This window comes from Zonotrichia leucophrys, chromosome 5 (assembly GCF_028769735.1).
Source record: "Zonotrichia leucophrys gambelii isolate GWCS_2022_RI chromosome 5, RI_Zleu_2.0, whole genome shotgun sequence".
Taxonomy (NCBI): domain Eukaryota; kingdom Metazoa; phylum Chordata; class Aves; order Passeriformes; family Passerellidae; genus Zonotrichia; species Zonotrichia leucophrys.
In genome coordinates, this window is record NC_088175.1 from 19945906 (window position 1) to 19968240 (window position 22335).

The window sequence follows — 22335 nt, forward strand, 5'->3', positions numbered from 1 at the left end:
AACTGTTCAAATATTAAAAAGATACAAAGCATGTACCAAATATGATTCACCTAAGCATGAAATAATTAACCAGTTAATTTGTTAATAGTTATAAACAAAAACCAACCTTACAGCTCTCCCATCACATACACAGAAATGGTGATATGTCAAAAAGGAAAGCCACAGCTCAGTTTCCTGTACTTCTAGTAATGGAATGGGTAGGGCCAGTTGTCTGACCCCTAATTCACACTGCTGTGATTATTACCTCTCATGTTGATATGAATTATGTTTACTCTGAATTAAGAAACCACATTCATGAAGTGTCAGTCCAAACTGCAAGGTTCTATGAAGGGAAGTGTTGCTTTGTAGAAGAGAAAAAGCTATAGGAATAATCAACTGCAGCTAGAGAGATGCAAAAAACAGAAGAGGTAAAAAGAAAGGGGTGAATCACAAAACCATTTAGAGTACCCAGCATGGCCTAAATACAAATGATTTCAAGCATTTCAACATTTATGAGATTCTTAGCAGTGCTTACGTTTGATTTATAAGTGTCACAGAATAAAGCTTCCATAAAATATTTTCTAAAAGTTTGTAAAAAAACCAAAAATGTATACAAACAAACTCTCAAAACTCCAAAGAAAAAGGTGCAAGTCAAAAGTTTTTTTAAAAAGCCTTAGGCCTTCTGATTATTTAAAAATATTTCCCTTTGCCATTTGGTAGATCAACAATTCCAACAAGACTAGAAAATCAAAGAGCAAAACAACAGAAAAGATGTCCACTACCACAGATCATTTATTTATATACTAAGTTAAAAAATGCAAATATTTAATTACAAAAAGTTTATCAAACAACTGTATACATACAGTCCATATTGTTAAAAGCCAACATGTCAATTGATACTTTATGTACATTTGATTTATAATGTCATACAATTGTAGAAAAGCATCACTCAGCAGAAACTGATTTGGCATTTGGAAGTACTTACCACCCTGCACTAGAAGAGACGATTAATTTATATGTTACAATAAAAATATTTATTTGCTGTGATCATTTAAAGCAAATGGATGCTTTATTTTCTCCAAGAAGAATCATCATAAGTGGAGATTAAAGTGCACATAACCAATGTTAACAATTCTTCAACAATCCCATCTATCATTCTAGTTGCTCGAAGCACATCACAGTAACATCAAGGATTTAGGACTTTTCTCTGTGGCTAAAAGAGCAAGACTTGAAAAGACACTCAGTTTCCTAAGCTGCATGAAATACTTCTGGTGTACAGTAAGATGAAATGGGGTACAGAAATTTTGAAAATAGTGTTTGGTGGAAAACTCAGTGTAAAGTCTCCCAGATACATGACTTCTGGGGAAATATTTTCCTTTCCTAACAAAGATTCATCATATTTCATACAACTGTGGACCAAACATGCAGGCCATGCAACAGCATTTATGTAACCATCCCCCCAGTCGTTCTTTGTGGGCTACATATAACACAGGTTGGAGCAACATTGTCCACCTTATGCATAAATTTTGCTGGCAATCAAGAAAAAAACATCACCAATGATTTGTCTGCTATAGAATAGGGTCCTACACTAGAAAAGTGCTCTTCAAAAACATAGTTCAAAATATTGGCTTTGTTTCATTACAAGCAATATAGTAAACCTTACAAAATATAACACAGTCGGTACTAGCAAAGCTGTTGAGGACAATAATTTAAATAAATCAGTACACTTTGGATAAAAGGATGCTTATGCATTTTACAATCTATTCAAAAGCAACAGCTGAGCAGGCTAAATTTACATCTACAAGAGAAGCATGACAGTCACTGAAAATAAATTGAGTCGCTGGTAATTATGGTTATAATTTTTTCACACCAACTGGTCACCAATGGAAAAATAATTTTTTCTAAATTACAAATATGTTAAGTTTTGAAGCATTATACTTGAAGAGCATACTTCACATCTTAGGCACTGGACCCAATTTAGAGGCAAAATATCTGTTAACAGGATTCACCCTCCTCAGGTTTCTGAAGGCCGTCCATATGAAGCTTACATACAGCACGACCAACACACATTAGATACTGCTGGAAATAGATAAGGAATACAAAACACTATTAAATACAATTTTCACCCATGGCACATCACGCATGGCAATACCACTTGTTTCACATCCGGTGAACAACGGTCAGTTGTGGTTATGCTTTATTGAATATTTTCCTTTCTGGAGCTGAGAAATATACAGCTTAGACTTGCTTCCATCCGGTCTTTTAAACCAAACTTCATCATGGTTAATTGTTGTAATTATGGCACTACAGAAAATGAGGGAAGAAGGGTCAGGGGAAGAAAAACAAGAAGAATTTAGAAAGCTCATAAGCTAAAAATAACCTCAAAACTGCAGCTGTATTTCCACACAGTAAATGAAAATATGCATTAGTTATAAATGCTAGGCCCAAAAGATACTAGCACCACTCTAAGGACAGTTTTAACATAATTCCTTGGAAACTGCAAGTGTCTTTAGTGAAGGTAGTTAATGTTTCAGCCATCTATTTTATTCTCTTACAAGAAAACCCTAACAGGTACAAATACTTTAACTGTTTATAAGAACAACAGTCACACAGAGAAAACACAACAATAAACTACCCATAGTAAAAAAACAAGAAAAGCCTTGAAATTCCATTGAATATGATGTACTTGAAAAAAAGTTGGACAACCTGAAGCCAAGATTTAAAGCACAAAATGTATTAAACTCTTACTCATTATGCCAAGATCACAAGAAATAAACTAAAAGCTGACTTACTGATTCCCTGTTAAATGAGCCCTGTTTCTATGCTCCTTGTAGTAACCTTTAACACAAATAGTGAACAAAACTCCCTCCTCATACCCACAGAAAAAATATCATTTCAAGTATATTGATGGGGACAACAGAAAGCACAAAACCAATGATCAAAACAGTTAATAGAACAAAGGTCTATTGCATACTGAGTGTGACAACTCCCTCAAGTCTTAGAAATTGTGGGGGCCTTGAAAACCCAGGAAAGCTCCATCGCATGACTGCCCTGTTAAGCATCAGCTTTTAGCTTTTGTCAGGCACTGGATACTAAAATCTTTACTTGGCCCAGTACAACTGCTTATTCTGCTAAATTAATCCAGAGGTTTTTTTTAATTTCAGACACAATCTGGAGTTTACTAAAATACCTTCCTGTTTCAGCCCTGAAGAAACACCAAAATCACCAAAATTTGTTCCTCTACACCATACATAAGGAAGAAAAGGAACAGCCAGTTCTACAGTAAACTACTGACCTATAAATTTAAAGTCAATTTTCCTGAGTACATGTGCATATTTAAGTAACATCAGGTTTAGACTTATTTCCCTCATTCAGTAAAAGGTAAGATATATATTTTCTTTTAAATACACTCTGAATTTTAGAATTTGCAAATATTATCCATACAGAGAAAACACATTTATAGATCTTAAACATTCAACCAAATTTGCACTCTAATATTTAGACTGTTCCGAGGAAAAACTTTTCTTAAGAGAACAAAATACCATTAAAAAGTTCCTCTCTTCTTTCAGAGCACTAATCAATGGAAAACAAAGCTTATCTTCAACAGCATGAAGTGTTTTTCCATAATTAAGTATTTTTGGGTCAAATTCTCAAAGCAACAAAATCCCAAGATACTAGGAAAAAAATGACTCCAAGGCTATCAGAAACTAGTAACAGCTTAAATTGTTAAGAGAGACACTTAACTTGTCCTAACTTGACAACCCTTCAATCAATTCCAACCTTTACTACCCTCTTTCACAAGTCAGCACTCAACTCAATACCTGTCTTCCAAGGTGAACTAGTAAATGTCACTGAGGTGGCAGTATTTCCACACAGGCCTTGCTCTCTGATGTCACCATCCTAGTTATTGCTTAACATGAATGCACCGAGCTCCACAAGCTGAATAATCTTTACCTTGTAGGACATTCATCTTTCTTATCAATGCATATCGTCTGCCCTCGTCCGTACCATTCGCCATCATAATAGAGTCTTCCTTCTTCAGATCTAGCACTGTGGAGATGCTTCTCTAATTTGACAGGTGCTAAATTAAGTAATAAAAGTGATTTAATATTAACTTCACAGAAATCAGTTAGGCAGTTAAACACACTTTCATCAAGTTATTTACATAGAAGAGACATTTTTTTCAACAGCAGTCTGTCTTTTAATAATTGAATTGGAAAATTGGAAGCAATATACCTTTTTATTTCCAGTTGGATTATTAAAAGTTATATTTTCATTTTCAAATAGAAGCCATCATCTACATGCCTATTGTCCCTTCTCCTCCTCACCTTCAAATATGTGATTTTACTTTGCAAGAACATGCTTCTCCCCTCAGTGCCAAATATGCAAATATGAATACCACTGCTTTCCCACAGCTCTGCTTTTTCAGAGTTGTAGCTTGCAGTCAATTTGAGCATCCTTTGAAATGCACTTGAAAGGTGCAGATGCTCTCAGCTTTCTGCTTAATCTTGTGCAAACACTGGCACAGCTTGCTAATATGCATTGCTGTAAACTACCATTAGAAGTCTGAATTTTTTTTTTATAATTTTCTAGAATTTTTGTCACCAGAAGCAACAGCAATCAAGCTACAGGTATCACCAGCTGAGAGAGGATAAAGACAAAAGCCACATCTTCCAGCTACTTCACCCCATCCTCCATCATTACACCAGTACTGTAACAAATACAATCTGCCTCGATGCAGCTTGCATCATTGGACACAGCAAGTTCTGTCTTGTGAAACTACACCATGTTTACTTACGTTCTGGCTTTACCCTGTGTGGTCCCAGCGTAGCCATTGCCTTGAAACACAAAAGAAAATTAAAGTTAGTCAGCAGGCAGAGTCATTTTGGCTTAACTGCCAGCTTTAGTTATGCAGTAACATGCAGTGGTACTTGCTTTTATATGCAAGTGTATACTTGCATTTACACGCAAAAAATACAGTGAGAATTCTAAAATAAAAATGTGTTCAATGGTGAATGGGTAGCTACATAAAAAAGCATTTTGAAGGTGAAAAAAAATCACCTTCTTTATTAAGTTCTTATTTCAATAACTCAAGCTTTTCTAAATTAAATCCTCAAAATTGCTCTTATGCAATTCTGTCAAGAAAACACAAAATTACATTAACTCATTCTGAAAAACAAAATGCCATATGAACAACCTAATCTTTTAATTTATATGTTATAAGCTCACAAATATTAGTTCATGTAAACTCCAGACCACACATAACCTTGAGAAAAAAACAAGCACTGAAGAGGTTTTGGGGGCTCATTTGTTTGCTTTTTTTGGGATTTTAAAAATTATTTCCAGAAAAGAGAAAGCCCTGGTTTGGGAGGGAAAGCCTAGATCCTGGGTTTAAAATGACGTAGAACTACAGAAAAAACCTCTAGGGAAAGATATTTTGTGTCTGTTCCTCTGATGTGACAGAAAGAGAAAAGTCAGACAAGTTCTCATATAAAGGTCACATTTTACTTCTTGTTCAGGAAAGAGGTACAGGGAAAAAACAGCATAGAAACTGACTCAGCCAACTGAGTCAGTGGAATTCACCTAAGTGGATTGCTATTCCATAAACTGGGATGCACTAGGATATCAGGGGAAGCTTTCTGACTGCAGGTGCAAGGCAAGGATAGCATTTCATTACAGCAAGATCCTTTAACAGTGTTACAATATTAAAAAGGCATTATGCAATTAAAAGCTGGATTTATTTTTTCAAATGTATCAATTGACTAAACAAATTTCCTCTAAACCACGACTGTCTCGTAACCTGAGAAAAACACAGTTCCCCATTTTTATGTTAAAAAAGTGTAAGTAAAAAAAAAGTATAAGTAAAGCACATTTTTTCATGGAAAATTATGGACTTCCCATTTCAAAGATACCCTCTTGCACCCCTTTAATGGATTCCTCTTTATGATTTGGGTAGAATCAGAAAAAATAGCAATAACACAGCTTGAAGTGAAAGGATTAACTGACTACTGAAGAAATAAACATCTATTTAGTGTTTTGATCATGTAAGAAATCCAGTTACACATTTTTAAATAGCAAAAGGACTAGACATGAACCCAACTAAACCCACAGGCACTGGCATTCATCCTTTCATCTTACCTTCCTTATTGTTGTCCAGTCTTCAAGTATATCAAGGTCTTGTAACATATAAACTATATAAGGCCGTGGAAATGCTAAGGAAAACTCTTTTAAACAGAAATAATAAAAATACTCTAATGTTTGTAGAAAGTTATTAATAGGTCTGTTCTGCAGATCATTCACAAAAAACATACCAACACAAAGTAAAAGCTCAGTGCAAACATATCCATCTTTGAATTATGCAACCTAGAAGTACACTTTTAAGAATTATTAAAAGAGGTAATAATAGTATGTAGATACTCAGGGTACTGGAGTTCTACATAAGGATAGGATAAACAGCTGAGACACAATCATTCCATTCCTAACAGTTCAAAAATTATTCTATTTGCAATAATTCAAATTACAATAAAAATTCATTGCAATTTCAATGTACCACTACATTGCACCTACACTAGCATCAGCTTAGATAAAATAATTATTTTTGCAGTATTCTGCATCATGTGTCTTCAAGAGAAAAGTATGGTCAGCCCCCATAGCTGAATATCAAATATTTAAAAAACAGGAGTCAAAAAGGCAAAGCTGCCTTCCTTAAACTATCAATTGCAAAGTAAAAAATGTGAATTAGAACAAATGAACTTCAGAACAAAAATTCCATATAGTATAGCTATTCCATTACAATAGTCTTCACTTTCTACTTTGTTTTTTTAAACATTCATAGCACCTTTTGCTAAGCTTATTTTTCAGAGATGAAATGGGTAGAAACAATCTCCTAAAATGGAGAGCAAGTTTAAACTTAAAATTCCCTTTGAAATTTTAGAAATCTTTTAACTACTTTCAATTTTTTTTTCTCTAAATAGCAAAAAATTAAAAATGAAAAGCTGGGTAAAATTTCTAGTATTTGCTTTGCACTTATCTGGCAAGTTCACAACTATTTCTAAACTACAATCAAAAAGAACAAATTCATTTACTTTAAAACTGAAAGGATTTTTCGCTTTATAAACAGCCTGAAATTGCTGAGATTTTATACCTAATACTAATATATAATTGATTCTGCTTTTGCCTTGTAACTATTTTTCTTCAAGAGTTAGAAAAATCAACTTTTAGAAAAATTTTCTATTTAAAACTAGTAGCTAGGTAAGAGAATCTTAATTTCAATTTTCATTATGGGAGGATGTGTCAACATGGCTTCTCTAATCTGAGTAAGAACAATGTCTGCCATGCAAAAATCAGTTTTGATAATGCATTATCCCTTCAACTTGATATTAATGACATATGTAATAAAATTAGCTATAAAACTGCAAACGCTACTAGAAAGAACAACGATTTCAGTAAAAGGATATCTGATACAACAACAGGTTTCTTCTTATCTGGGCTAAATGGATCCTTCCTTTTCTTCCTGGACTGGAGCTCATCATTCCATAATTCTGAAAAGATATAATAAGAACATGCTATGAATCAGAAACATTTACATGTTTAGCTCTTCTTATAGCAGAAAATATTGTTCAAAACCAAAAAACCAAACATTTTCAGGGGATGCTGTTTCTGAACACAATAAAGGTGTTTATTCAAGATTCAAAGAATTACAAGATTACATAGACACAGGTTAAGACTCTCAAAACACACAAGGGATGCTGACAACTTTTGAACCAAAACTGAAGTTTAAATTCAACCCCCTGCCCAAAGTCTACAGTTGAACAGCATTCAACCAGACAATCTAAAACTCATCACTACCCAGCAGAAGATTAAAAACAAATAATAAAAAAGCAAACTGAATTTCCAGCCACCTGAGGTAATGTCAATGCTATGTCTGTCTTCTTCAAGTCTTCTAATCTTCTCTTCTAGCTCACTTTGTACAGTATCATATAAGAGAAGCTTCTCACTCTATAAAAGCAAGGTTACAGATTTTTACATTAGTGAGTTCAATGATCTAAATACTGACAATTTAAGGCATCAGTGGAAGCAACATAAGAAAAGCTTTTTCAGAAGCCATAAGGTACATGACATCTCCCTCTATCCACTTTCTTAGCACGAGATCCTAGCTCTTTAAAGACAGCACACTTGCTTAGCACAAGTGAAAATATAATTACATATTTATCAACTACTGGTACCAAGAGTAATTAAAAGCATGCAGCTATCTTTCCAGAACAACTCTTTGCATTTTGACACAAACACAGTATTTTTGTGGATAGAAAAGTTTTATTCATAATGGGTAACTAAAATAGCAGCTTCTAAGCCACCTTTCATTACAAATCAAAAAAACTAATGTTTTCATGGAAAGCCTCTTATAAAGCTATCTCCTACACTAAATTGCACAGTATCTTACAGATCAGTTACTCTTTAGCATGACAACCCACTAAATTCTCTAAAAGAGTAACTTGGAATTAAGCTGAGTTCCAAGCCTTAAGGAAATAACCGTACTGCTCTTTCACAAGCTTGCACATTTCCAAAACTATGAGTAGAAAACAGAGCCAATTGTTCAATTTCAACATTCACTTTCAGTGAGCAATATCTTTAACAACTCTGGAAAACAGAGCTTGGACTGACTCAAAAAAAAGTGTAAGCAGCTCAAGACAATGCACCCAGTTATCTGCTACCATGTCTCTGTCAGAAGCTGCTGCTCCCTACAGCCAAATGAGCAATGTCTGCACCTCAGCTGCTCTTGCCCACAGCACAGCAAGCTTCCCTTTACCTGTGTTCAAGCTAGTTTGTAGAGTGAAGCAAATCAGTCAAGGAATGGACAAAGAACCCTATTGCACTAAATGACTGTCACACTTTACCATTCCCTCAAGTTACAGAGTATTCAAATTCTGGAGACCTCCTTTCACATATTTTTCACATGAAAAATATGTGAAGGCTTTATAAAAAACATTTCCCAGGTGAATTCAAAAGGCAGAAGCCTCTTTACATTTATCTGAAGTGACAATTGAGTGTTACCTGTTCTGAAACCATTTTAAAATTAAACAGTGTTTGTGTTTAGACATGTGTTCTGTTTCATGTAGCTGGTAACAAATAAGGTGTGAAAGCCATTACAGGCATCAGAGGCATTCTTGCTGAATGGTTATATTCCAGAGCAACAGTAATTCTACAAGCAGCATTTCTGACCTAATAGAGCTTTTCCCCCAAGAGACTTGTACTGGATGGTGAATTCTGAATGTTTCACAGAACAGCAAAACAAGGGACAAAGACCACCTCAAACAGGAATAATACACACCCAAGGCAAATCATTTCATCATGGATAAGAGACCTTGCAAGTCTTACAGGATTCTGTCCAGCCTCAGGAGTATTCACAGGAGTAAAGACAGCCAGTAATGAGTCATCCTTCATAACACTGAATGTCTTCCCAAGGCATCAAGAAAATGGAAAACTTTTCTAAAGTACACATGCATACTCTTGCTTTATTGCTATAGTAGGTACCAGGAATTATGGAATATAGTGAACCACTCAGAAGAAAACACCTTTAAGCAACTGTAAGGGGGCTCAGGAGTACTATGATGAAAAGTATCTAAGCAGCTATGTAAGCATTGGACATACATGTATTGAGTGTTTGTACTATAGTATCCAGTATTTATCCACATGAACAAGAACCTTTATGTTCAAGGAGAGAAATGTATTTTTCTTGTAACTGCTTTTGAAATTACAGCTATATCAGTAGCTTTCTAATGCATCTCAAAAAGACTTCTTTGGTTTTGTTATTAAATGTAAGGCATTTTTTGCTAAAATTATGTCAGATATTTTAGTTACTTTCCTGGTAATCTTTTAATAAAAAAGGTAAAAAATCATGTGGGAATCTATTAATAAGAACTTGATAATGAAAAAATAAGAAGACTTAGCACTATATAGATATACATGCAAAGCCAAACTAATAAAAAGCTCTTCAACAGCCTCATTAACAACTCAGACATGGGTCTTGAAGAAACATTAAGTTAGTTTGCCAGCAACACTAAACTGGGAGGGGCTACTGACTCCCTCAAGGGCAGAGGGGCCCTGCAGAGAGACCTTGACAAATTAGAAAGCTGGGCAATTGCCAACCAAATGAAGTTAAAAAAGAACAAGAGCTGGATTCTGCATCTGGGACAGGGTAATCCTGGATGTACAGACAGACTGGGGAATGAGAGGCTGGAGAACAGCACCATAGAAAGGGATCTGGGGGCTCTGGTTGACAGAAAGCTGAATCTGAGCCAGCAGTGCCCTGGCAGCCAGGAGGGCCAGCCCTGCCCTGGGTGCATCAGGCACAGCATCACAGCTGGGCAAGGGAGGGGATTGTCTTGCTCTGCTCTGCTCTGCCCTGGGGCAGCCTCACCTCCAGGGCTGGGGGCAGTTCTGAGCACCACAGTATCAGAAAGCTATTCAACTACTAGAGAGTGTCCAGAGGAGGGCCAGGAGGATGCTGAAGGCTGTGGAGGGGAAACCACATGAGGAGCAGCTGAGGTCACTTGGTGTGTTCAGCCTGGAGGAGACTGAAGGGAGACCTCATCTGGGTCTTCAATAACCCCACAAGGGGAAGCAGAAGGGCAGGTACCAATCTCTTTGCTCTCATGACCAGGGACAGGATTTGAGGAAAAGCATGAAGCTGAGCCAGGGGAGATTTAGGCTGAGTATCAGGAAAAGGTTCTTCACCCAGAGGCTGGCTGAGCACTAGAAAAGGCTCCCCAGAAAAGTGAACCCAGCTTGTCTGAGGTGTTTGGACAACACTCCTAGGCACATGACTTAATTCTTCAGTGTCCTGCACAGGCCCAGGAATTGGACTAGACAATCTTGATGGGTCCCTTCTAAACCAGAACATTCTATGATTCTGATTTTCAGATGCTTTGAGTAACTTCTTGCATGGACTTAAATATTACACAGAAGTTGCATTCAAATAGCAAATAACAGCAATAATAAAAACATGCACTGAACCTGAAAAGCATGACAGACAGTAAAGTTAGATGAGATTAGCTATCAATGTGAAACAGCTGGCACAACCTCACAGTGCTGTCGAGAGGCTTGAATTTCACATTCATATTTGTTCTTCACAGATTCCAGACAAAGCTCTCTATAGATACCTGTAATCAGACAAATTACAGCAATATTACTTTCTTTAGCAAATATCTGACTTCAGAATTCTATTTTAAGACTGCCTGCAGGTCCCAACATATGCACACAGTAAAAATACAGATATATTACATTAGGCACTTAAGAGTGGCTGGCTGCTTAAAAGAATAAAAATAAGAACAAGTAAATCCTTAATTCTGAAGATCTGAGAAAAACTAAATACTATTTTAATTCCTTCTCCTGTCAGTCAATAAATTACACCAGTGGTCACACTAACTTTAGAAAATATGCCAATTTCATATTTCTGATCAGATTATCCTGAATATTATCAGTTTTCAAACTTAAGTACTGAATGGCCTCTTCCCTTTTCTAATTAGAGTTTAAAATAAGGTTTTGGGGTTGTAAAACAGCTAGAAAACTGATTGAAAGAAAAAAGTTTTACAAATTAATATTTGGAGTAAGACTTACTTTATAATGCATGACCTTATTACATTACAATAATTAACAACACTGTTCCATTCTTAAAAACAGTCATCTTGTGATTAAGGCTACCACTTCTAAGCATTAGGAGCATTTTTAGATATTTCTGGAAATGTGTCCACTAAGCCAGCTGAAAAAAACCTTAGAGGTACCTGAAATGTAATATCTGGCAAGCATCTACAGAATTTGATTTAATATATTCAATGCATTCAACAGAAAACACTTATATTCCTCCAGATTAGAAACTTGAGGAGTTCAGTTTGCACACACAGTGGTGGTGATCTGCAACTAAAGAACTTCCAAAACCAACTTCCCTTATAGTTCAACTTACTATAAATGAACACTACTAGGGGAACAGAACTACTAGCAGCAATCTCTCTGAAAAACAAACCACCAAGTATTGCATCAATCACCTTTCCACAGTGAAGCTATTCTAGAATTCAAAATGTTCTTTTTTTACATTGCTATGTTATGTTGGCTTTTGTTTTCCTAATATTTACGGCTGACTGGTATATTTAGGTCACATATTTATTTGCCTGAAATTGAAAAATATAGGTATGAACCATCCTAGAACAAACAGTTGTTTTTCTGACTTGCTATAATAATCAAGATACACATTTTGTGTGAATAGTGCCTTAGAGAGCCAAGGAACACAAGTTTCTTTTCTAACACAGATGCAATTATATCCCAAGTTTAGCTAAATATAGTTTAGTTTAGGGGTTTTGTCACCACTGCCTCCCCTTTCCTAGGCAACCATAGGTCCTTATGGGTTACTTGGTGGAACTCAAGTCCTGCTATTACCCACTTCTCTAAAGGCTCTCAAACAGCAGGAGCACATAAGCCAGTTCTGCAGTCTCTTGCTTTCTCTGGAATAATTTTATCAAGTTGAGGACAAATGGAAACAAAAACCTCCTATTTTCTATTTTCAGCTTCAAGGAAACTGTTGTTTTTAAGCTGGGTTTTTTAAATTGAAACATGGCTCTCCAATGGTGCTGAAGACCATTCAAGAGAATGTGTAATATCCCATTACCCACCTACATGAAAGCACTGATGGACAGCCACATTTAAAACTGACAATTAAAAGCCTGGATTAAGATTGCTTTTATATCAAACCTTTGGCAAGTTTAACTGAGATCCTCCTGCAAAGCCTAAGTGGGCTGCTTAGGACTAGTCATGTAGATTTGGGCTAAGAACTTAAAACCCAATAAGGCTGGGTCAGCAGCTGAGAAAAAGCATTACAGATAAGACCTGGCGTGACAGAAATGCAGCAGATCAATAGATTTCAAATTCTCAAAGTCAGAAGTACCAATGAAGACATACTGGGTATTATGAAAAGTATAAGGTGGCCTGCCACTTTTCAGTTAGCCTGCACCATGTTTCTGCTAAATTTCTTAGAAAAGACACTGCTTCTCTGCCTACAGATCACGGGTGTGTGTCTTTTGGCTCTCTGACAACCTGTGTTATGTAAGCCTTAGACAGCTGAATCCTCCTAATGGACTCAAGCTGTAACATGAAACAAATTTACAATAGGGAAGTACAGAACTTTGTCTTCCTATTATATTACCATTTCATATGAATATATGGTTGTATACAAGCAGATCACCGTTCTTCCCTTCTTCTATGAGCACAAAAACCTGTATAAACCTTAGTTTTAATAACTAAAATTCAGTTTAGAGAAAAGCACCAAGGACAAGAGGCTTTTCCTCTTTCCCTAGACAGAACAGAAGGATAGGAACAGAGGAGAAGAGACACAGACTAGAAGAGCAGGAAAAAATATCATCACATTAGACAGCAAACATTTCATGACATAGTACCTACATATCTCTTCAAGAGTGACCATTGTGTAGACTTGATCCCAAACCTCCTGACTAAAAAAATTCTTAGCTTTTACTCAGTACTCTTGCTCTTACTACACAATGACAGGCAGCTATTAAGTGAAACATTTAAAAAAGCCGTATTTTTAGTGGGATGTTATTGGGCAACTTATGCACGGAGGTAAACAACATATTAATTTTGATTTAAAAACTACTTCATATTTAAAATTATTCTACAATATTTCTAACTTTAAAACATGCTCCTTCAACAATTCTAAAGAAAACAGAAGATTAACCTTAAAATGCATAACAAGTTTATACTTTGAAACAGCAATACTCATTTTACATGCTTACCTGCCACCTTGGTTCGGATTTGCATATTTTCTTGTAATGCTGCCAATGGTTCTAAATATTCAGGTGCTTTTCCAGCTATGACCTCTTGTAGCTTTGCATCCACTTGGCTTAATCTTTCTTTGTAAAGTCTTAAAGTAATAGAAACAAAAGTATGTATTTTATTTAAAATAAAACACAAGTTAGAAGAAATATTTTTAAAATAAGTATTTGTCATCCCTTGGTTAATGCTAAGGAACACTTAAACAAAATGAGGATTTGCTAGTGTTTGAATTTTCCAGTACATATTTTCTTTTTCAACAACAGTATCCATGTCTACCAAGCCTTTCTAAAAAGCAAATGCAAACAATGAGAAGTGCAGAAAGGATAAAATTAAATGTATCTCCATCTCTAAGGAAGAAAAAAAATTGCACATGTGTTAATAATAAGACATGAATCAACATGGCAGAGGAGAAGAAAAGGCAATACAATGCATAAGAACTAGGTTATGTCATGACAGAGAAAGTCAGTTTGTTGACAGAAATGATCATTCACACTTTATGTCACATATCTGCTCCCACACTACCATAAACTCCTGTAAAAATCTACAAGTTGCATACTATTATAAATATCATGAGGTAATTTCTGACACATTACATTCCTGACAAAAGGAAGTGTAATTAAAATATTTTTACTTTACTTTATGAAATTCAGTCATTCCATAAAAGCAGATATTTTCTGGCAGACAATGAAGAAATCTGCCTGCACTTTGACAAATTTAATGTAATATCAATTACAAACATTTCAATCTCAATAAAGCTCCACATACTTGTAACTGTTAGAGTTCCATGTTAGAATCATCAATATAACTAACTTCTCCTGTTCTCATTTTTCACCTTGCACCCCACAATCAAAAGGTGTAAAATTAAAGCAAATGTGTACAAATTCTGTAAGTGTTACAAACAAATCAAGTGCTACCTGCTTACATAGACATAACAGATGTCCTTGGGACAAGGATGCTGCTTTTTACTTATTTAAAGTGCACACGTTAAGTAATTAATTAGACAAAACAAAGTTCATGTATACTGATCTATCAAGACTTCTGAGAAATAACTGCCTGTTCACCTTGCCACCAGGATTTAGCTGTCAGCTACCACAGCCTGCAGCTGATCAAACCCCAGTTTGCTGGGCTTAACCCTTGACGAGCATGCTCTGCACATGGTGGTTAGCACAGAGCTACAGCAGAATTATTTAGCCCGACCATAAGCTTGGCTGCACAGTGCACCTGACTGGGTCAGTCACTAACATTTGATTACACAGTACCAGGTAGATCAAAGCAAGCAGATATGGACAGGGTGCTGTCAGCACTTGGTACCATGCACTACTTGATGGACTGCAACTATTTGTCCATTACTTTCAAACAATGATTTTTCTAAAATGAATAAATGCTACCAAACTACTGTAAACGCTACTTATCTCATAACATCAAATTCCAGCTTCCCTGAAATGGATGAGGGGACAGACTCAATCATTACACCATCTCTGCTGTTAGTTGTGACAAAAATCCCACCGTTCATGCATCTTTTTCTACTTTCCCAATGTCATCGTTTCCCTATTCACAGCTGCTTCTCCCCATAATCCCTCTTCCATCATTCTAATGCTCCATTTCTGGTATCCCCACCATCACTGTTCTTCCAGCCCACACAAATACCTCTATATCTGAAACAACCAACTTGTCTCTACAATGCCTTCCTCCATATACCACAGCCCTACCACTTCTCAAACACCATTTATAAGCCTTAAGCCCCCAGAAGTATTTGCTTCCTTCCTCTCAGGACCACCCTCTTTCATATTCACTTCTTACAGATCTGTTTTCACAAATTGTTTTCAGTCATCCAAGCTGTTGAGCAGATGGCTGACAGTTGTGAAAAGCTGACAGTTTTCCAAATGCCAAACCAATCAGTACCAACTGGCTCCAGTACTCATCAGTTGGCTGTATTTCCCAGGTTTTTCCATGCTCAGCCCAAAGAGCAGGACAGTCTTCTCTAGACACTGCAGCAAGGAATTTCTTGTTGGGCAATTCCTTCCAGACCCTATTATTTCCAGACCTCACAGTGTCCTGTTATGCAAAGAAAGTTGTATGTCTCAGCTCTGTAGCAGAAAGAACTATCTCACAATATAAATACATATCTGAACCATAAGAACAACTAACTTTTAAATTAAAGCATATGGCCCAAGAACAGACCAGGTTTTCTCAAGGTTTCACTTACCAAGTACCTTATTAAGTTAGTTGCCAAAATACCACCAATTTTAAACTTGAACAGATGCACCTAACTTAAAACAAGTTTTACTTCACATACACTGCTGGAGCATGTCCAGAGCAGGACAATGAAGCTGGTGAAGGGTCTGGAGCACAAGTCCTGTGAGCACAGCTGAGGGAGCTGGGGTTGTTCAGCCTGGGCAAAAGGAGGCTCAGGGAGATCTTACTGCTCTCTACAACTACCTGAAAAATGTCTGCAGCAAGATGAGGGTCAGCCTGTGCTACCTGGTAACAAGAGGCAGGACTAGAGAAAATGGTTGCACCAGGGAGGCTAAGATTGGGTATTAGAAAAAATTTCTTTCGCTGAGTGTTCAAGCATTGGAACAGGCTGACAAAGGAAATTGTGGAATCCTTGAAAATGTTCAAAAATATGCACACATGTGGTGCTTAGAGACATGGCTTCATGGTGGACCTGGCACTGACAGGTAAATGGTTGGACTTCATTATTTTAGAGATTTTTTTCCAACCTTAATGATTCTATGACACAAATGACAGGCTGTAATACAAATGACAATCGCTTTTAAACAACTGTGGCTATTTAGTTTATCTCTTCTTTTTAGTAGGTTTTTACTAGCTACTTATGTAGATATTATGGCAGACTGAGAGATAACAGTATTTTCATTTTATCTTGTACTGGTACCTGGTTTGCAGTAACCACAAGAAACATTGATTGGTACCAACTATAAAAACTACTGCTGTAAAAAAAAACCCAACCTAATTCCTTACTTAGGAAAGACAATGCATTTAGGTCTCTCCCACATATATAAAAGTATGAGAATGATACGGAATGAACAAATAATTAAACAAAATCTCAAATTTCCCTAAAATCCCAGTTTCTTGGTTCTACTAGGGAGTTTGATGTAACAGACCCAGAATAGCCCTTCACAGGAACATTTCAAAACCACCCTTACAGCAAAACAAAAAATATATGAATACACAGAAACATTCTACAGCAACTGCCTGCAAGTAATTTCAGAATTCCCAGTCCTTACTCTTCTTCAAAAGTAGCATCCACATATAGGAAAGACAAGAAACACCAAAAAGCACACAATACTTTCATGGAATGGATCCTCAAACAAGGCACTTGAAACATTGAAATACTTACTGATCTTTAAGGTCTGTAAATTGCTTTTCAAGATTGGACATTTCATCTAAACATTCCATTCTTCTTCTTTCACAGTCCTCATCATCCATTTCTAAGAATAAAAAAAAAAGTTAACAATGTAATATAAACCAAATAAACTGGCTATTTTGTTTCTAGTGAATGCAGAAGGGTGCCTGAATTATAGCCATGAATGTTTCCCTCATATTATTATTCTCATAAAGCAGAATATGAGAAATGACTTGGCACACAAGCTACAAAGAAAGAAACCTAGATCTAACTCTAGAATAAACTCCATAAACAGCAATTCTTCTTCCTCAAAACAGGAAAGAACAGCACTGTAAGACATTAAGAGGGTAATTTCATGACTGAAATACAAAGAATATATAAGAATGCATGAAACAGAAAAACTAAACAATGTATATCACACCAAATGAAAGACAACATTAAGCATGAGCTGTTATAAGTCACCACTGAAAATTCAAGTGTATCCTGGGTTAGTACAAACAAAAGCAATCCCTGGAATATGCACAGTTATGTGCACAGTTCAGTGCATATAAAATTTAAGACTTGTTTTATTCATATTCCTAAAAGAAAAAGTAACATGTAATATTGAAACAGGTTTCATCCTGTCCAATTGGAAGAGTTCTTTGAAGTTGAAATATTAATGTAAAAACATATGAAGTTCATTCTAATGAGCATCCAAAATCACTCCAATTAAACAGTTCTTAACCTGAAAAGTCTAGAACACTGCAGACGTGACTTTATATGTTTTTATGCAGCAAAAGTAGTTAAAGTTAAACTCTTTTCACAGATTTTATTTTAATTTATATTCCTGATTCTTTTTTGTAATTTACTTAGGGAGGATAAAGCAACATAAATACACAATTTTTGCCAAAACTTTTGACACTGCCATTGAGACATCCAATATTACTAAACATCAGCTGTTACCTCCGTTGTCCTTTCTTAGACTAGAAAACTGAGAAACTAAAATACAAAATTCTTGACTCTTTCCCAGCCTTCCCAGAAAAAAAAAAAAAGAAAAAAGGTTTTGTGAAGCTATATTCAAAAGTCAGATAAGTGAAAGTGCTTTATAACAGCAGTACCTGCAGGAATTAGCCCTCAGTTCACAGCTGATCACTACCAACCAACAGCAGGCATGCAGAAGGCATGGCCGTGCACTCAGGAACTGAACCGGGGCAAACAGGCCAGATGCTTCAGAGAAAGCACTCTCCTAAGGAGCCCTTACTTATGTAAGCAGCTACTCTGGCAAGAGAAATCCTGCCTCCTGACAGAGAGGAAAGTAGAATCCTAAACCCAGCAGGGATCACTCTTTGAGGCTACAAACAACCCTGAGCTTTTTGCTTCTTTGTCACTTACATTTTTCCAACAAACATGTTTAACTGCTTTATGCTGTTTCCTACACCAACTACAGAATGCAGCATCCTTCATTCTTATTGCTCTGCAAAACAGTGTGGCAATTTGTGAAGCTGAGGAGGTGAAAGGAGTAGCTTCAGGGCCACCAGCTGCTTGGAAGGATCCCATTAAATCAGATTGTCTTCTCAGACCTCTCAGCACTTCTTCCAGAAATCATCACAAGCTTTTAAGACTAAAAAAACTATACTGACCTTCTCTGCCTGGACATGCAAACAGCAGCCAGCACAGCAATGCCACTCAGTATTACAATGGCAAATATGAGCCACAATTAAAGACCTAGTGCAGGCTGTCATACTACTGCTAGTACAGTCAAAAAGGAAGTTTTAAAACACAGGATAACCTGAAGAACTTGAAAGCAGAGCAAGAAAATTTGAAGACAGAATTTAAAAAAAAATACAATGAATAGGGAGGGTGGGGGAAGAACATATCAGGCTGTTAAGAGATACTATTTATATTAAAACATTGTTCTCAAATGTAAGGCAAAACCATAATCCCAGAATAAGGCTGAAAATCAAATGAAAGAACAAAGTTTTATGTGAGTGTTGGACACAATATCCAAGCCAAAATCTATTTAGCAATTCATAATTTGGCCAGATTTAAGGAATGTGGCAATCATATTACTCAGAGTTGCCTAAAGCACTTCTGTGCTACAAAAATACAAGTTTCTTTAAAACGTGAAGGCACCTCCCAGAGAAACCAAACAGGAACAAGCACTGGGATACCACAATTTTTCCCCTTTATTCTCAAACATGTTTCAAATGTGTTTTGCTATGCTTTCGATTCCAAGTATGTTTTAGGAAGGAGTTCACTCATAAACTCTTCTCAAATTAACGTGGATTTTATTGTTCAGGGAGCACAAAGCAAAGCAAACCAGAACTGTAATCCTGGTTGAGCACACCCACTGTTGGAGGGGAAAGGGACTGCATCTTACATTTTAAACTTGTGTTGCAAGGAAATTGCTATTCATTGGCATCTGAGGGTACAGCTGACTTCCTTGTAGATAAAGAAATAACACACAGCTCTCTCCCATCTCCTCTCAGCTACAAATTCTCTCAAAAGGCTTTGACTTTCTGCCTAGAAGTCTTCATTCTCCCTATCACTGATACTAAATGTCAATTCACATGCCAAGTTCAATTGTTTCATCTGTATTCTTCCTCCAATAAGATTAACAAAATTATGAAGATTTTCAGAGTCCTGAAATATATTTAATTCCCCACTTACAGAATTTCTTCCTCATGGCCTTAAACAACATTCAGACTATGGAATATGCATTGCTGAAAAAGTAAAATGTTGTAAGATCAAATCTCATGGCTTTCCAATGATATTAAATCTATATTAAAACAGTTGCTGATTAGGTCCATCTTATCTCAAAACTTCAGATTTACCATACAGTTTCATACTGCAAAAAGTATTTAGGGTACTCTGAAACACTTTCAAAACCACAGTTGTTGTTTCCTACTATACTCAAGCAGTCTAACACAGTAATTTGGGCAATTGGGTTTAAAGATAAAAAAAATGCATACAGCACTTAAAATGTAACAGCACCTAAAATAGCTTTTTTAATAAGCTGTGGCCTATATAAAGTACTTCCAAAAATGGCCAAATTCTCCTCTGGGATAGTGAGCATAACTTGTGGCTTTTTAAATTCATCCCTAACAAACTATTCTATATCCAAGTCAATAAAACACCTGTTCTAAACACATAACATCAAAATGAACAGGAGAGAAAGAGTGCCAGCTCTCAAGGACGAGTCATGCTTCCTCTAACAGCACCTTTGGTATTCTCAGGCATCCAGTGAAGACAGGAAAAAAAGAAGGCTGAATGCAAGTAAAGCAAATGACAAATTTGACAAAAAATTCATGACTAATTTCAATTGAGACTTATTCCTTGGGGTGCTAATCATTTTAAGTCTGTAGGAATAATATGCTTACAGGAAGTATGTTCATATTGGTCAAGACACTGAGACAAGCACGTAATTTTCTGTCCTCATCACACTTTAAGTACTCCCTTAAAAGCATTTTTCTGTGAAATGCAACAAAAATTATCTGGAGAGCTTCCTGCATTGTTTTAAAGAAACATGAACAGACTACATTCACTTAAAACACACTTATTCCTTCCTAATCCCAGACTCTCAGGCACATGGAATGATTCTTGGGTGTCCTGTGCAGAGTCAGGAGTTGGTCTTAATGATCCTTCTGGGTCCCTTCCAACTCAGCATATGCTACAGCTGTAATTTGGTGATATAGCGGCCTCAGCACTAAATCACTTGAGCTGCCAGAACCATATGTGAGGACTAGAACTGGTCCTGGTCCATATTGACATCAGGACTTTTCTCAGTTCACTAACCCTGTCCAACTTCCTTTCCATCCACTGTCTTGCATCTCATTGCTAGTCAAATGAGGCACCACAAACTCCTACCAGTTATCACCTGGAAACGTGTTTTAAGACCAAAGACAGAAAGCAGTAATGACAAGGAAACTTAGAACAGATAATAACAATATTCTTAACAACACAGTGTAAATTAAGCATAGAAAAAGTGATTCTTTTATAGCTAGATTTCAGCCAATAATGTAATTCAAAACCTACAGTCCACATGGAAACTATGGAAAAAAGAAGGGACCTTTAACTGAGCAGAGGCTGAAGTGATTTGCGAAAGAGGCCAGTGGTATTGGCAGGGTTTCCAATATCCCTCCAAAGACAGGTCTTAAAACACCTAGTTGAAATTTATGAGCTTGCATGGAAACACGCACTTCTATCTGCGTACACACGTGTTCATGTACGCACACGTCTGTATATATGCCAAGGCTTAAGTGGAGACCCCAGCGAGGACGCACTCAAGCGAAGCCGGGCACAAGCCACGGCTCGGCACGGAGCGGAGCAGCGCGGCCCAGCCGGCCCCGGCCGGGTACCAGCCCGCTCCGGAGCGGCGGCTCGGGGCTCGGCGGGGCTCCCCGCCATGCGCCCCGCCCCGTTCCTGCGCCCCGGCCGGTGGCCCCAAGAGGAGCCGCGGAGCCGAAGCAGGGGCTAGGCCGGGGCGGGGTCACGGGGGGAGGGGAAGGGGGGAACATCGACTGCCACCAGAGCCGGGGTGGAACCGGTGTGTCCCCGGGGCAGCACCGAGTGCTGAGGGAGCCGCCGCGGCGCCCTCTCAGTGGCGCTGCCTTGCGGGCGGCTGCGGTACCTGAGCTGTCCCCCTCCTCGGACACGGACGAGCTCTCGGTCTCCTCCTCCTCAGAGCTGCTGCCCTCGTTCTCTCCGTAGTCCACCTCCATCTCATCGTGATTATTCTCCTTCTTCTCCCGGGAATGGACCGGCATCGTCCCCGCCGCTGCTGTGGAGCCCCGAGCCCGCCCTTCCCGCCGCCGCTCCGCCGCTGCCACCGGCCGCTCCTCCCCGCCCGGTGCCTGCGCGCCCGCCCATTGGCCGAGTCCCGCCGCCGTCCAGCGTCACCCCGCGCGCGGCGTTCTGGGAGTTGTGGTCCGCCCTGAGAGGGCCGGCGGGGCGCTGTGAGGGGCCGGGTGCGTAGCGGCGGCTTTCCGCGCCCCTCTCCTGTCCCGGGACACTCACAGGACTGCTCGGCGCCGAGAGAGGCTTCATCGCGGCCGAGCAGAGTTTTGTACCTGCCCGCGTCTCCCGTAGGACGCCGAGCGAGGCTGTGGCCCGGTGCGGTGTGGGATTCGGTCGTGGCCGTTCCCTGCCGGAGTAGCGGAGGGACGACGCGAGGC

At 37.9% G+C, this 22335-nt stretch overlaps 1 protein-coding gene across 1 annotated transcript; it reads right to left on the minus strand.

The window, feature by feature from the left end:
* Nucleotides 1-753: 753 nt before the first annotated feature.
* BRMS1L (BRMS1 like transcriptional repressor) lies at nucleotides 754-21990 on the minus strand. Its single transcript, XM_064714993.1, has 10 exons — nucleotides 21792-21990; nucleotides 17177-17267; nucleotides 13776-13903; nucleotides 11059-11138; nucleotides 7881-7977; nucleotides 7437-7520; nucleotides 6118-6182; nucleotides 4778-4817; nucleotides 3934-4060; nucleotides 754-2283 (listed from the first exon to the last, which is right to left on the minus strand). The coding sequence occupies exons 1-10, from the start codon at nucleotides 21925-21927 to the stop codon at nucleotides 2160-2162; spliced, it is 972 nt and encodes a 323-aa protein (XP_064571063.1). The 5' UTR covers nucleotides 21928-21990; the 3' UTR covers nucleotides 754-2159.
* Nucleotides 21991-22335: the final 345 nt, after the last annotated feature.

Excerpts from the sequence above, each read along its gene's own strand:
- BRMS1L (XM_064714993.1), bottom strand. The coding sequence starts at position 21,927 with ATGCCGGTCCATTCCCGGGAGAAGAAGGAGAATAATCACGATGAGATG. Across the intron at positions 13,904-17,176 it reads TTTACAGACCTTAAAGATCA|ACTTTACAAAGAAAGATTAA; the intron begins GTAAGTATTTCA and ends TATTACTTTAAG. Across the intron at positions 2,284-3,933 it reads AAAGATGAATGTCCTACAAG|TGCCATAATTACAACAATTA; the intron begins GTAAAGATTATT and ends CATTTTCTGTAG.